At 45.5% G+C, this 13,484-nt stretch overlaps 1 protein-coding gene across 2 annotated transcripts in view; it reads left to right on the forward strand.

Annotated features, from left to right (window-relative positions):
- The window catches only part of SMPD3 (sphingomyelin phosphodiesterase 3), a 170,853-nt gene extending 157,744 nt beyond the window's left edge, over positions 1-13,109 (forward strand). For both annotated transcript variants that reach the window (XM_048515448.1, XM_048515449.1), the window contains exons 6-9: positions 726-815; positions 5,651-5,714; positions 10,983-11,145; positions 12,613-13,109. In XM_048515448.1, coding sequence (XP_048371405.1) covers positions 726-815; positions 5,651-5,714; positions 10,983-11,145; positions 12,613-12,714 — 419 coding nt within the window. In that variant the 3' untranslated portion in view covers positions 12,715-13,109. The remainder of the gene's footprint in view (positions 1-725; positions 816-5,650; positions 5,715-10,982; positions 11,146-12,612) is intronic.
- Positions 13,110-13,484: the final 375 nt, after the last annotated feature.

Consider the following 13,484-nt stretch of genomic DNA (forward strand, 5'->3'; position numbering starts at 1 on the left):
TTTTAGTTTATTGCAGGTTGGCACCAGACCCAACCCCACAAAACAAGCACCCCTGCCAAAGCGAGCCCCAGTACCATAAGGGGGGCTGCCGATAAAAAGGGGCTTCTTTCAAGGGGCTGCTGCCGCTTTCAAGGACTGCTGCTGCCAATGCCGCCGTCTGCCGCCTCTGGGGCAGACCCAGAGAAGCCGAATAGCTGCCGCCGCAGGCAGGCTGCTGGAACAATGTGCAGCCCCACTGCCTGCTTCCACCTGGAGGCAGCCTCCTTGTCAAAAAAAATTAGGCGGTTTTCTGGATCATGGGGGTGCAGCGGCCTTAATCCCAGTGATGTGGAAGGAAGAACGGTACCTCTTGAACATCTCCAAGGAGGGAGCCCTCTCTCCTCTCCATGGAGCCCATTCCAGAGAGCCAAAGCCATGATAGAACAGGCCCAGGCTCTGGTCAGTGGGATAGTCAACAAATGGTTGCCTGGGGACTGTCGTCTGCTCACAGGGACATGTGGAAAGAGCTGGTCCTTCTCAAATAAAAGGAAGAGAACACATCTCTGAGAAGAAATAGGTGGCCATTTTGAAACATCTGGTTATACTCATCCCCTGGAGCTGGTTCTTTTGCACGGCCTCTTCATGCCTTTTGTTCCCTTGAGTTGAGCCTTGTGCGATGCGCCTCTCTTCCTTTCTTCACCTCCAGTTGTTTTGCCTCGCCTTTGACTGATATCTTCTCCCCGTAGATGACAAGCTGGAGCAGCAGCACTCCTTGTTTACACGCTACAAGGACCCCTGCCGCCTTGGTCCTGGGGAGGACAAATCGTGGGCAATTGGTAAGGTGTGGGGCAGCCTTGGGGTTGCGAATAGGTTGGCAACTCTGCTTTGGCAAATGCTGAAGAGGTTGAGGGGAAGGTAGAATTCGGGAGAATGTGACATCACATCTGGGTGGCAAAGACCATAGAGTCATGATGAAATTCCTAAAGCATCCCTAGGGAGATCATTTTCCAGCCATTTTTTTCCTCCCACTCCTCATTTTCTCAAGACAGAGGGATTGGGGCCAAGGCCAGGGGCTGGCTGGCCGGCCATAGCCAGGCAAATACCCATTCTAGCTTTGAAGAAGGCCAGAAGGAGACTGCAGTTCAAGAAGCCCAGAGTGCAGACCAGCAGTTCTTGTGGCGCGAGACACAAATTTGCTGAGTTAGCTGCAGGCAGAGGCGTAGCTCCAAGGGGGTCAGGGGGTGTGGTGAGGGCATTCTGGGGGCAGGGCGGGGCAGGGTGGGGCAGAGGGCATACCGGTGCACTGGGTGCTTTCCCCCCTTGCAACACCTCTGGCTGCAGGTCACCCACGCAGAGCACCTTCTCATTCTTTGTGTAGAATGTGTCAAGAAAGAAACCCTAAAGCAGAAGCATCTTTCTGTGGGGCCAGAGCCGCTTCTCTGGTCCTACACAGCAAGATTAGTTTTAAGAAAAACTAAGTTAAAAATAAAAGCAAGGCATCTGACATTAGAAAAACAAACAGACAGTTTACTTGGCAGAATATAGCAAGTTACAGAATGTGAACTCTCCCCAGTGCCCTCAAGTGATAGACACTGAATTCAGAATGTTACAGAATACAGATAAGTTACAGAAGGTGACCTCTCCCTAAGGAGAGGCCTTGGTGCTCTCAAGCGAGAGACACGGCCAGTAGAGGAAGACCTTAGTTTTTTTGTAGATGCCAAGACGTCACACAGTCCATCCCCTTACTCTACGTATTATGATCCATATACCTTAAAAATCTAATTGGTCAGAACTGGTCACATGAAGACAGCCTATATTTCTACGTCACACGCTGCATGCTGTTAGCTTATGCCCTCTACGCATATACAAAGGACAGTCATAAAGGACTAGCTCACTGTCTTACTCGTTTGCTTAGTCTGGCTCTCAGAGAGAGATGCCTTAGGCAATGCAGGCTTAAGCTATGCAGCATTCTGACATTCTTCTGGATCATAAAACTTCTCTTCAATTCCCCAGCATGAAATGATAAAACATGATTCTAACAATTATACAATGATTCTAAGACAATAGAATTATAGTGAAATACAAATACATGTGAATATGAATCACTTATTTATCATTTCTCTGTGCTCATTTAACTATATAGAAAAACCACTTTGTAATTTAACTAATCACATTGGTTTCTAACCCAGAAACCTAACCAAGAAAACAAGGTAATAAAATTGCACATTTCTGCTGTCACGTAGCAGCCTGTAGTTACAAGATCTCAAAAGATGTTATCTTGCTTGCCAGCATAGTGGTAACATTCCTTTGACCTATTGCTAAAATGCAAGCTTTTGCTGGTCACTTACACAGAGAAACCATTTTGATTCATTGCAATCTCTGGTTCATTTGGATTCATCTTCCTTGATTAAACAATTTTATACACATTCTGGCCCGTTCCCACATTTGATTCTACCTCATGTGTTGGGTTCAGAATAGGATGTAGAAGAGGGTCATTTTTAGACTGAAGGGAGGAAGAGTCACCTAAGATCATGATGTATGGCCACAGGTAATGTGGACATCTCCCCTTTTTGGATAAGATTGGGGCCAATCTTTTGCTGGATTAATTTGTGTGACAAACACATGTTGGTGTTCTTAATAAACTTGTCAAGTGATAAATACTCATTGTATCACAGCACAGTAGATTATTGTGCCATACATTTATTGCATATATCGGTTTATTGGCTGTTTATTATATTATCATTATTAAAGTGTGCTTTTATGTTGGTTTCTCTGCTGACATATTTTTTGAGCTACTCACTCAACTTTTTGGTGACTGAATTTGTTTCTTTGGGTTGAGTTTTATTGTTGCCCCCTTCCCCTTTGGTGGTACAATCCAGTACCATCTGCTCAAGATGTGCTGTCACTTCACTCCCACCTGATCTGCTGCTTGAATGTCCCAGGCCTCTTGAAGGATAGTGTGGTGTTTAGCTCAGAACCATACAAGCCACTCCAACAATGTTGGCTGAGGTTTTATTTGCCACCTTAGGTTTTATTTGCCACCGTATTATGATGTAGTTTTTATCAGCAGAGTTTAAAGCGGAGTCACTCTGGTAAGATGAGAAGGCGTATAGTCTTCTTGCATTCACTGCAACCTCCTACCGCACTTGGAAAAGAATACTCTCCACACAAGATATTATTTCCATAGGAAGGTTTTACTTTAGCAGTTGCAAGGTTACACAAGTCTATGCTGTACAAGACTATAAAGCTATACAGAACTCTTCAGCAAGAACAAAGTTGAACACACACTCTCTGAACTTAAACTCACTCACAGAACTTAGACTCAGTCACTGAACTCTGCATATACAATGCATTGCCTCTTATACATCCAACAAGGATACTTTTCCACCGCCCCGGCAACAGCCTGTCATTGGTCTAGAGTCGCAGGTGAACTCACCAATCATGTTAAAGATCAACTGTTGCTACTTCGCCCTAGATTTACTGTCTCTGGCCTTGCTGTTGGCAAACTTCTGCTGATTAGAAGATGAACCTTTTGTGAACCTTTCTTTTTATATATATCATGCCAGTTTTTTGGGCTTGGGCCTTTGGATCTGAAAGTAAACATGCAAGTAGGGTTGCCAGCTCTGGGTTGGGAAATACACGGAGACTTTAGGGGAAGAACCTGGGAGGGCCGAGTTTCAGATGGGATGGACCTCAGTGAGGTAAAATGTCAAAAAGTCCACCTTCCAAAGCAGCCATTTTTATCCTGGGGAACTGAACTCTATAACCTGGAGACTGGTTGGAATTCTGGGAGATCTCCAGCCTCCACCAGGGGCCTGGCAACCTTACACACAAGCCTTCTGAGGTGTGAAAGAAAGATCTAAGCCCACTGAGCTAACGTGAGGAAGAAAGGACGATTCCCTCCCCACAGATTTCTCTGGCTTGCCTTCTGATTTTCTGTCAGAACAGAGCAGCTCACCACAACTGTAAAGCACCGAACGGTTCTCTGCAGGAAGTGTGCGCTGGAACAGGAAGGGCTGTTTCAGCAGCCCATAATGGAGATTAAATAGACTCAAGCTGTGATTTTCAAGGACCATTATCAGCATGTTACACATTTCTGAAGAAGTCAGAAGTGCCCAACTGAAGCTGTGCACAGCTATCGCATCTCCTGCGCACACTACCACACAGACGCCCCCTCTTGATAGATGAGATAGGATGGCGATTGAGCCATCTAAAAATGCAGCTCGAAGAAGAAGCTCTCTGCAAAACTCCCTTTGAATTGTACAATCATTGATCCCAGATGTAACAGCCATGTCTATAACTGTGTGCGTGAAATGATTTGGCTTCATAAACCCAACTTGATGGCAAGCCAATAAGGTGGAAGATACAACCAGAAAAATAAACATGCCTCATGAAAGAAATGCTAGGAACAAGAAGTCTGAGGTTCAAGGGAATCAGGAATATCTGCACTATTTAGCTGTCATTTCTTCCCAGGATTCTTTGAGGAAGCCATGACACTAGGAGCAAACCCCTATAAAACCGTAGTTTGTAATACACCTTGAGCAGTGATTGCTGGATCCAGGAACATTTCTACATTAATGGTCCCACAATCCAGTTTCAGAGCAAGGGAGGGAGAGTCTGTAGTTTCCAGGCAGCTAACTTTAAACTATTTGAACCCAAAGTGGATTTCGCACAGCGTATTTATAACGAGTTGCAGTCATTATCAATGAACTCGTTTTCCCTTTATGGCTAAAAAAGAAAGTCCACTGTGCAGATGGATGGTACTATAGTATCTGTTACATCAAGCTACACAACAGCTACACCCATTTTAGGACCTTCCTTTGTTTTGCGTGCTATGGTAACTTCTAACCTGGTTACTGCAATGTTCTTCAGAAAGGGCTGCCCTTGAAGACTGCTTGAAACTTTCAGCTAGCCTCGAATAAAGTTAGATTGTTGTCTGCAGCTAATCCTTTAGAACATAGTTCCCTAATTCTGAAAAACTAGCAGCCAATTAAGTTTTATTTCTGGACACAGTTTAATGTGCCAGCGTTGTGCTGTAAGTTGCAGCTAACTTACGGTGAACACATAGGGTTTTCAAGGCAAGAGGTGGTTTGCCATTGTGGTTCCCTATTTCCTGTCTTCATGGCATTTCCTTCCCATCCAAATATTAACCAAATACTAAGCTTCCAAGATCTGATGAGATCAGGCTGGCCTGGGCCAGCGAGGCATTTGACCAATCCTAGATCATCTTGGCCCAAGGTATCTCAAGGAAGGCATCTGCCCATCCATTAAGATCTTTTTCAGAAGCGAAATGGGTGGCCACATCAAACAGGCTCTTTTCCGCAATGCCACCCTTGTGTTGGAAGTCCTTTCCCATTCAAATTCACAGGAAAGATTGTGCTGACATTTTAAAAAAATATGCAAACAAGCATTAAATTAGTGTGTTGTGGTACTAGATTTCCCCTCCCCCATCATTATGATTTAGAAGCAGGTTATTGGACAGGACTGAAACTACTCGAAGCAATGAGTGAACTTACCTCAAAATGTCCAGTTACTAAATGACATGGTAGTCGAGCACACCCAGCTCATATTCTCATGCAAAACAACAACAAACCATGCAATACAGAATCAGGCATATAATACAGGTTGAAAGAGACCGACTATAGAATCACATGTCCCTTTCTGTTCACAGGAACCTTGTTAGATCCAGAAAGACTGTATGATGAAGAAATCTGCACCCCAGATAATCTACAGAAGTATGTATAGCTTTTTCTCCTGCTTATAAATGTGACTACTTTGAATTCTGTATAATTAACACCACCAAGGAAACATGTTTCCTGCCCCACAAGACTACAGTTTAAGTCAGATGTCAAGAGGACATTAAAACATTAACACTGTCTTGCTGGATGTCCATCATGGATTCCCACCATGGCTGGCTTGTAGCTATCTCATGGCTGCTCTGATGCCTGTAAAGTTCATACATGACATGCTTTTGTGGTAGAGGAATAATGCAAGCAGGACACATGGGAATGGAATGCCCAAAGGTTAGAATAGATACATTTCTTGAATGGAGCAGGAATGCATGAGAACATAAGAAGAGCTTGCTGGATCTGACCAGTGCTCCATCTAATCCAGTATCCTGTTTCACTCACAGTTGCCACCCAGTTGCCCTGAGAACCAACAAACAGGACGTAGAGTCCAAGACCTTCCCCTGTGGCCTCCTAGCACTGGTATTCAGTGGTTACTGCCTCTGAGTATGAAGATTCTCATTTATGTCAATCCAAAACTCATTTCTGCATAGCACTACATCAAGGGTCTCAAACAGGCAGGACAAAGATCACACATTATGTTCTGTTTGCAAATAGCAGGCACTCGAGGCTCTGCAGAGAAAGAAGAGAGGCTTTAAATGCTCACCCTTGACATGTGAATTAAACGTTGGGCTTTGGGCTTTCTTACTTGCATTTTAAGGTGGGGGGTGGGGAGTGTGTTTGCAATGTGCATTTTATGGACCAGGAGAATCGTAAGATCCTTGTTCTTTGCTTCTTTGATCTGTTTTACCAGCTTTAGGAATGTGGCTTACATTTCGGGCACCTGTGCAAAACTCCCGTGGATTTAAGGAACAATCCCTAAGCAAGGTCTTTTTTTCTCGGTAGTGAGTCCTTACATGTTATCTTTCCAAGGTAGGAGGGCTTACTCCTGGGGAAGTATTCTGAGGCTTGAAGACTTCCAGTCCAATCCAGAGAGGGCTGTGGGCTGGGATGGCGCCACTCCGACAGGTCTTTCACGTGGTGCAGGAAGCCTGAAAAAGAGAGAGAGAGAGAGAGAGAGAAGGAACGAAGGAAACATAGCAGAGAGCCCCTCATAGGGGAGAATAGAGATACTCCACGAAAATTGTGGCGTATCTCTACTGGCAGCTGTGCTAGTGCATAGGGGCTGGCTGGGCACTGGAGGCCGTCAATGGTGTCAGGCAGGGTCTGGTTCATGGGGGTTGGGTGGTTGTTGTGGCTTTCTGCTGCAATGCTGTGTTTCCTGCAGGTGTCTTATCTTGGTCAGCCCTGACCTATGCGGCTGAGAGAAATAGTCAAGTGAAAGCTGTACTAAGTTCACATGGTGGTGGTGGGGGGGGGCAAACCTTTGCAACCTATTATCAAGTGTTCTGAGCTAAGAGCTCAGAACAGACTTCTGCTTTCTACCTGTCTTAAGCAATAAAGCCTTTGTACTTGCAAGTGTTTCATTGTCTATTCAGGGGAGTTCTGACAGTAGGTTAGCCTTGCTCCCCAGCCCGCCCCTGGAATGCTCCCAGCCACACTGGCACAGTGTTTTGCACCAGCAGGCCTGGGCAACGGAGGCAGCTTCCAGGTCAGAAAGTACCTGTCTGGATTGGGCTGCCCATTTCTCAAAGGCTGGTATGCTGCTGAATCATTCCAACGGCATGACGGTAACATCCTAAACCTTGGGTAGCTGCAGAATATTAACAAAGAAGCTCATCTGAGATTTCAAAGTGTAGCATCTAGGAGCAATTCCAGACACCAAGAGCCCCTTTGCCTTGAAAGGCCATTCACAAATGATAAATGGTCTAGCAGCTCTGAAAGGGTATTGTCTGTAAAAGGAACAGAGGAGGAGTTTGCAAACACCTATTTGAAATTCCTCATGTCACGGCTCAACAAGATTAGACTTAAAATAAACCCTTCCGGGAACCCTTTGATAATAAAAAATTTGTCTAAAATCTGAAAACTAATTTATCACCCTGTTTACAATGGCATTGATAGTTCTGAAAAGAGCCCAGTGAATTAGACTAGCATTAGGCTTCCATCTCCAATCTCTAGAAACCGATTAATGAGGTTAAGGAGATCACAGTGTTAAATACATCCATGAGAGTGACTACGTGGGCCCGTTTCCCTATTAAACCAATCAATAAATGCTATTGCTACTGGGTTACAAAGGTTCCTCTGCCGCCTGCTTGATTAATGGGGCAGTGTTTGGGAGGCACTTTGGAAGAGGCTGTTTAATTAAAATAGTCACAGACTTAAATCAGCTGTTGGTCTCCCGTCCGTGTGCAAAGAGGGGAATCTACAGGTTCATGTGTTAAGCCCATGAACTGCCCCATTGATGCAGTTCAACAACCTACCAAAGTACAACTGGTTCAACAGATGCAGTTCAACAACCTACCAGTTGTACTTCACAGAAGCTTGACAATCTTTTGTTATTTTGCCCAGGTACGTTTGGAAATTCTTTGTCCCTCTCGGGACGAGAAAGGGTCGTGGGTTTGCCCTTCCTCTTCCAGATCTTGCTGTTTACCTCCTGAGATATGGGGAGGAAAGTGTCGTTTCCTTTCTAGTGCCACAGGCACGAGATTCAATTGTGGGATTTAACATCCCACTGCATGCCCTGTAATGTGACCCAGAATCCTTGGCAATACATAGACATTCCCTGGCTGAAAACGCAGGACCACTTCATCCATAAAGTGAGATATGGCTGTCACCTGAGGTGATGGATTTAGGAGGGAGGCAGTCTCCTCCCTCACAGCTACATTTCCCTGTGTCTGGTATCCATAGGGATTGATACTTCATCTCGGCAGCCCAAATGGTGACTGAACTCCGACTAGAATTCAGGAAGTCCTTGAAGACACTTGTCGCTTGCCATGTTGATTTCAGAGAGGCTTGAGGGAGTGAAGGGCCAAGAAGTCACTGACCTGACCCCCTGAGGGGGGGGGGCAGGATAGGTGCAGAGAGATGAGAGAAGGATTAACTAGCAAAATCCCTTGAACTGCCATTGAGAAAAGCCGGTTCAGAAAGGGTTTTCTGAAGTGGCTGTTGTGGGTTTTCCGGGCTGTGTGGCCATGGTCTGGTGGATCTTGTTCCTAACGTTTCGCTTGCATCTGTGGCTGGCATCTTCAGAGGTGCATCACAGAGATCTACCAGAGCACGGCCACACAGCCTGGAAGACCCACAACAACCAGTCGAATCCAGCCGTGAAAGCCTTCAACGACATGTTGGTTTTCTAAAGGCTCGACCTTTGGAGCGTTGAATTCCACTGCCTTTTTTGAGTTTACACAGAGCCAAAAACACTGCGAAACACATTGAGCACGCCTCAACACTTCAGTCTGCTTTTTAAATTTAATTTGCTGTTATGAAGTGGAGATAATCCGCGGGTGTTTCAGGGGGAGTCAATTTCATCCTGAGCTGAAGCTCTATGTTGCATTTCATTTAGGGGTGGGAGAGGAGGGGGGAATGAAGATTTCATGAGGTTTCTTGAGCAGGCTGAAGAATAGCCTGCCAAGGGTGCAGTTGAAGCCTATTAATTATAAAAAAAAGCCCAGAGCTGAACCATCCTTTGAACAAAAAGGAAAAACGTCCCAACCCTGACATTCTGAGTTAATTAAAAGTGCCCCTCTGGAGGGGGGTATTGATAATTATTGATTCCCTGATATTGAAATGAATCAGAAGCAGCCAACAGACAATGGCATCAATTGATTAGGTCTCCAGAGATAACACTGCCATACATGTTAAAAACAGGATATTACATTTGAAAGGTTGATAAATTGCCTGCCTTGTAGTGAGAATCAATTGTAGCAATTATTTTCATGTATTGTTGATTCTCTTGCGAATGAGCCACGGGGCTTCAAACGTTATGGGTTGGATTCTGTAGCTCCCTTCGACCAAATTTGCCTCCCACATAGACAGGCTTCCTCCAACAGAAAATTTCTCCATCCAAAACAAAACAAAACAAAACCCCACCTTCCATTGGAGGAAGTCTACCTCCAGCGTGGTGTGGTGGTCAGGAACAGCGGAGTCTAATGTGGTGAACTGGATTTATTTCCCTGCTCCTCCACGTGAAGCCTGCTGGGTGACCTTGGCCTAGTCACAGTTCTCTCAGAACTCTCTGAGTCCCATTTAACTCACAAGGTGTCTGTTGTGGGGAGGGGAAGGGAAAGCGATTGTAAGCCACTTCAAGATTCTTTAAAGGTAAAGAAAAGTGGGGTGTAATAAACAATTATTCTACAAACATGCATCTCACCCAGTAATTCTTCAGAGTTTTTTTACTTATTTATCTGTTTACTTCATCAATATCCACCTTTCTCCTTAGTGGGGGACCCAAGCAACTTGCATTGTTCTTCTTCCATTTTATCCTCACAACAATGAATTGAAGTAGGTTAGGCTGAGAGCACGTGTGACTGGTCCAAGGACACTGATCAAGCTTCCATGGCAGAGTGGGATTTGAACCTAAGTCTCCCAGATCCTTGTCCAGACTCTAACCACTTCATAACACTGCCTGTCAGTGTTTGTTGTGGGCCATGGTAGAGCACAAGCTCTGTATATGAACAGTCCAGTCTTTGGCATGTCCAGCTAAAGAGTCTGAAAGTGTCAGATGTTTACAGAGATCTCTGGAGACCTCCCCCCAGGCAGAGGAGACATTACTAACCACACTAGATCAACCAGCTGGTTCAGCATAAGGCATCTACAAGAAGGACCCTGTTTTAGCAGCAGACCTTCTGCTTTGTCCAAAGATAGTTTTGAATTCAATCCCTGGCATTTCCAGATAAAGGATCTCAAAACACCAGACGTTCACAAAGATTTTTGGAGTGAACAATGCAGAACTTTATAATCTGACTGGACGCAAGTCCATTTCATATGCTAGCCTGGGAGAAAATAGTATTTGTAAAATGAAAATTTAGAAAAAAAAAGAGAATGGGACATTTCTTTCCATAGCACATCATTAATGATGGGTTTGAAGGGGATTAGACAAAATTCGAGGAGGAGCTGTCAACCTTGAGGTCTAAGTGGGACCTCCCAGGACCATGGACAGCGGTTTGGATGAGTAAAGAGTAGGGGTAGGTCTTGTCCAGTTCTTTTGAGAAAGAGAACGGTTGTAGGCAGAATTTTGGCCAGGTCCAGTAGGCTCTGCTTGTGTTCTGTACTTCTGTAGCAAGGGGAACCACTTAAGACAATTAAAAAAATAATAAGTCAGTCAATGAGGTGCTGAATTGACATAGCAATAAACAGCTGTGTATGTTTGTGAACCAGGACGATGGAAAGTGAAGACGGCCGCAGAAGGTACCTTGTCTTTCCCACCAGCAAGACCCACGGCTCGAGTCAGAAGGGGAGGAAAGCAGCACTGAAAGGCAATGGGAGGCGGATTGACTATATGCTTTTCACGGAAGAAGGGCTGTACCTAGAGTGGAAAGTGGTAAGTGGAAATCAGAGAGGAGATCGGCCATTTAATTCACAGAGAAAGTTCCCAGAGGCCCACTGACTTAGAAGGCTGTTCTCAGCTGCCAGAAACAAGCAGGGTCAAACCCCCAGCAATTTTGCCCTGTCATTCAGCAAGGAACAAATCCTCGACTGCCTCCAATTGTTCCAGCCAATGTAGGGCAGCCGTGATTGACACGCTTGCCAACGTGGTTTTTGGTGACTTGCTGTTTTCCAAGAAGGAGCCAGTCATGGTGGAGAACGTGTCATTGGGCGAAAAATATTCCCTTTGATCTTTTGCTGTTTTGTTATGATAGTTGTGAGGAGGAGAAACAAAGAAACTGGGAAACAATGCCACACCACAATTGTGCTTGTGGTTGCATCCTCGCTGCAATGTTGCATTCACTCCATGGTACATTCAGAGCTATGCAGAATGCGACAGAGCCTCTGCAGAGGAATTTTCTGCATGCTTTCCTCTACTTGCTGCTATGTTCCCTGCATCCTCCCCTGACTGTACCACTGGAGGGCTATTTGAGGACTTTATTTGGAAAACTGGTACTTGCTGCAGCCTCGACCTGTGAGGAAAGGCAGGATGAAAATATTTTAATTAACAGTTCTAGTGCTGTAGCAACTACCAAGGGTTTTTTTAAGCCCTCCCAAAGCCTTGTGGTAGCTTTGGTGGTGGGAAGTGCTAGCTAGGAGGGAAAGGAGGAAATGGTGTCAACATGGGTGGGATAGGGTTGCCAACGTCCTGGTGGGATCTGGAGATCTCTGGACAACAAAGACCTGTTCTGTTTTGGAAAATGTCTGCTGGAATCCGCTGTGGGCTGGCTGTGGGCTGGCTGGAATCAAATCCGTGTTGAACTCCATCCCCCTAAAACAGTGGTGGCAAACCTTTGGCACTCCAGATGTTGTGGACTACAATTCCCATCAGCCCCTACAATTGGCCATGCTGGCAGAGGCTGATGGGAATTGTAGTCCATAACATCTGGAGTCCCAAAGGTTGGCCACCACGGCCCTAAAATCTACCTCCCTCAGGCTCCACCTTTTATATCTCCAGGAATTTCTCAATCCAGAATTGACAACACCGCTCTCGTCCATCTGTAAATTTCCCCTTCCCAGCCAGTGGCTGCCACTTTTATGGAAGTGGTGTGCAAACCATACAACGCAGAGACAACGGCATGCCACCAAATCACAGGGTAGATGTCATGGACTATCTTTGATAGAAGACTGCCTGTAATTTATATTCCTGACCTCACATTTTTATTTTGGCTGAAGTAGTAACGGAGATGGCATTCTTCGTTCCTGACTAGGAATCTGCCCTCAGAAAACATCAAAGTGGGTTTCTTAACATCTGCTTTGCTTCTGCCCTTGCAAAGAGTAGGCTGAAATCAGAAAGTGGGCAAATGGCCCCACATACCTCAGCCTCTACCAGACCTAAAAAGCCTGTGTTGTTTCTTTGCAGGAAGTGGAAGAATTCAGCTTTATTACCCAGTTAGCTGGGCTGACAGATCACCTGCCTGTTGCCATGCGCCTGATGGTCTCCACAGGAGAGGAGGATCCTTAAAGAAGGACCGTTTCCAAGAATTTAGAAGAGGGAACTTCCAAACTTGTGACCAAGATGCAGGTCAAAGAGTGACATTTTCTGACCCCCCCTCTTCCCTACCAGACAGACCAGGACTGACTCAGGCTCCCCTGCAGCCATTGATTTCACCTGCTTTTGACATTCCTCGCCATTCAAAACCAAGACAGGAGGATGTTAAAAGGGGAAGGCAAGAACGGAGGGGAGGAGCGTTTGGGGAAGTGAGGGGGCCAAGCCACAGACAAGCATCGCGCAAGTTGCCCAGGCCACCGGGCGGGCCTGTATTTCTATCCTTTCACTGTGGACTCAAGGAACCAAGCTAGAAGTCCCGATTCCTTCTGAACCAGTGCCATTCTTACTAAACTCTTCTTTTTTATATACTTATATATAGCACAAATTTAGTTTGTAACCTGTCTCTGTGTTAGTGCAGCTCCAGAAGTGAGCTTTGGCATCATTCCTTTATATATCTTTAACGAGCTAAATGCTTAATTTCTCTTTTTAATTTTGTAGCCTGTTAATGTCGTAGTCGCATGCCTGCATCAGAAGCATGCATCTGCATTGCATGCCACTCCCTGCGGAGACGGAACGGTCAGGAAGAGACCGCCAGAGGGGAGGGGAGGGGGGAAATACAAGGACCGCCAGGAGAATTCAGAATCCAGGCTGCTCGAATGACAGCGTTCTGGAACTTAGAATCCGACTTCCATTATCTCAGTTTCTCTTCTTGGCTTTTTTTCTGGAAGAACAAATCTTGTCCC

This window comes from Sphaerodactylus townsendi, linkage group LG14, assembly GCF_021028975.2.
Source record: "Sphaerodactylus townsendi isolate TG3544 linkage group LG14, MPM_Stown_v2.3, whole genome shotgun sequence".
In the NCBI taxonomy this organism is placed as follows: domain Eukaryota; kingdom Metazoa; phylum Chordata; class Lepidosauria; order Squamata; family Sphaerodactylidae; genus Sphaerodactylus; species Sphaerodactylus townsendi.